Source organism: Sinocyclocheilus rhinocerous, unplaced genomic scaffold (assembly GCF_001515625.1).
Source record: "Sinocyclocheilus rhinocerous isolate Xijiao unplaced genomic scaffold, SAMN03320098_v1.1 scaffold8077, whole genome shotgun sequence".
In the NCBI taxonomy this organism is placed as follows: domain Eukaryota; kingdom Metazoa; phylum Chordata; class Actinopteri; order Cypriniformes; family Cyprinidae; genus Sinocyclocheilus; species Sinocyclocheilus rhinocerous.
The window spans coordinates 30,754-31,398 of record NW_015648126.1 but is presented as its reverse complement, the minus strand read 5'-3'; the positions used below and the strand labels follow the sequence as shown (position 1 = coordinate 31,398).

The following is a 645-nucleotide window of genomic DNA, read 5'->3' as shown; positions in this document are numbered from 1 at the left end:
TATATATATATATAATTTCAACATACTGTACTGTGCATGATCTTTTTCCAGCTGAGGCAGAGGAAGTACGCATCATGTTACTGGGTGCTAGAGGGTCTGGAAAAAGTTCATCTGGAAACACCATCCTCAGATGTAATGCCTTCAACACGGACATGCAGCTGAGCAGAGTCACACAGTTCTGTGAAAGAGCTTCTGGAAACATCAACGGCCGACCCGTGGCCATAATCGACACGCCAGGACTGAATAAGATCAATCGAATGGAGAAGGAGGTGATCATTTCATTACACCAAATACACAAAATAATGTTCTTTTTAGCAACATCATATGACCCCTTTAAATCATATAACCTCGTGTAGTTTCAAAACTGTATTTTATGACTTCCATAGTATGGACAAAAAAATACTATGGAAGTCAAAGGAACACAGAACTGTTTGGTTACCAACATTCTTCAAAATTTCTTCATTTGTGTTTCACAGACATACAGGTCTGGAACCGCATGTGGGCCAGAAAATGATGACAGAATTTTCATTTTAGGGTGAAATGCCCGATTAAAGGAATATTTATGCCATTCCAACCTGTATGACTTTCTCCCATGGAACACACTCACAAAAAATAAAATAAAATGTTATTAAAAAAAAAAAAAAT

General features: G+C 37.4%; 1 protein-coding gene across 2 annotated transcripts in view; it reads left to right on the top strand.

Annotated features, from left to right (window-relative positions):
- Positions 1-645, top strand: part of LOC107709636 (GTPase IMAP family member 4-like) — a 6,901-nt gene that overhangs the window by 4,913 nt on the left and 1,343 nt on the right. For both annotated transcript variants that reach the window (XM_016514201.1, XM_016514202.1), the window contains one exon: positions 52-269. In XM_016514201.1, the coding sequence (XP_016369687.1) occupies positions 52-269 (218 nt within the window). The remainder of the gene's footprint in view (positions 1-51; positions 270-645) is intronic.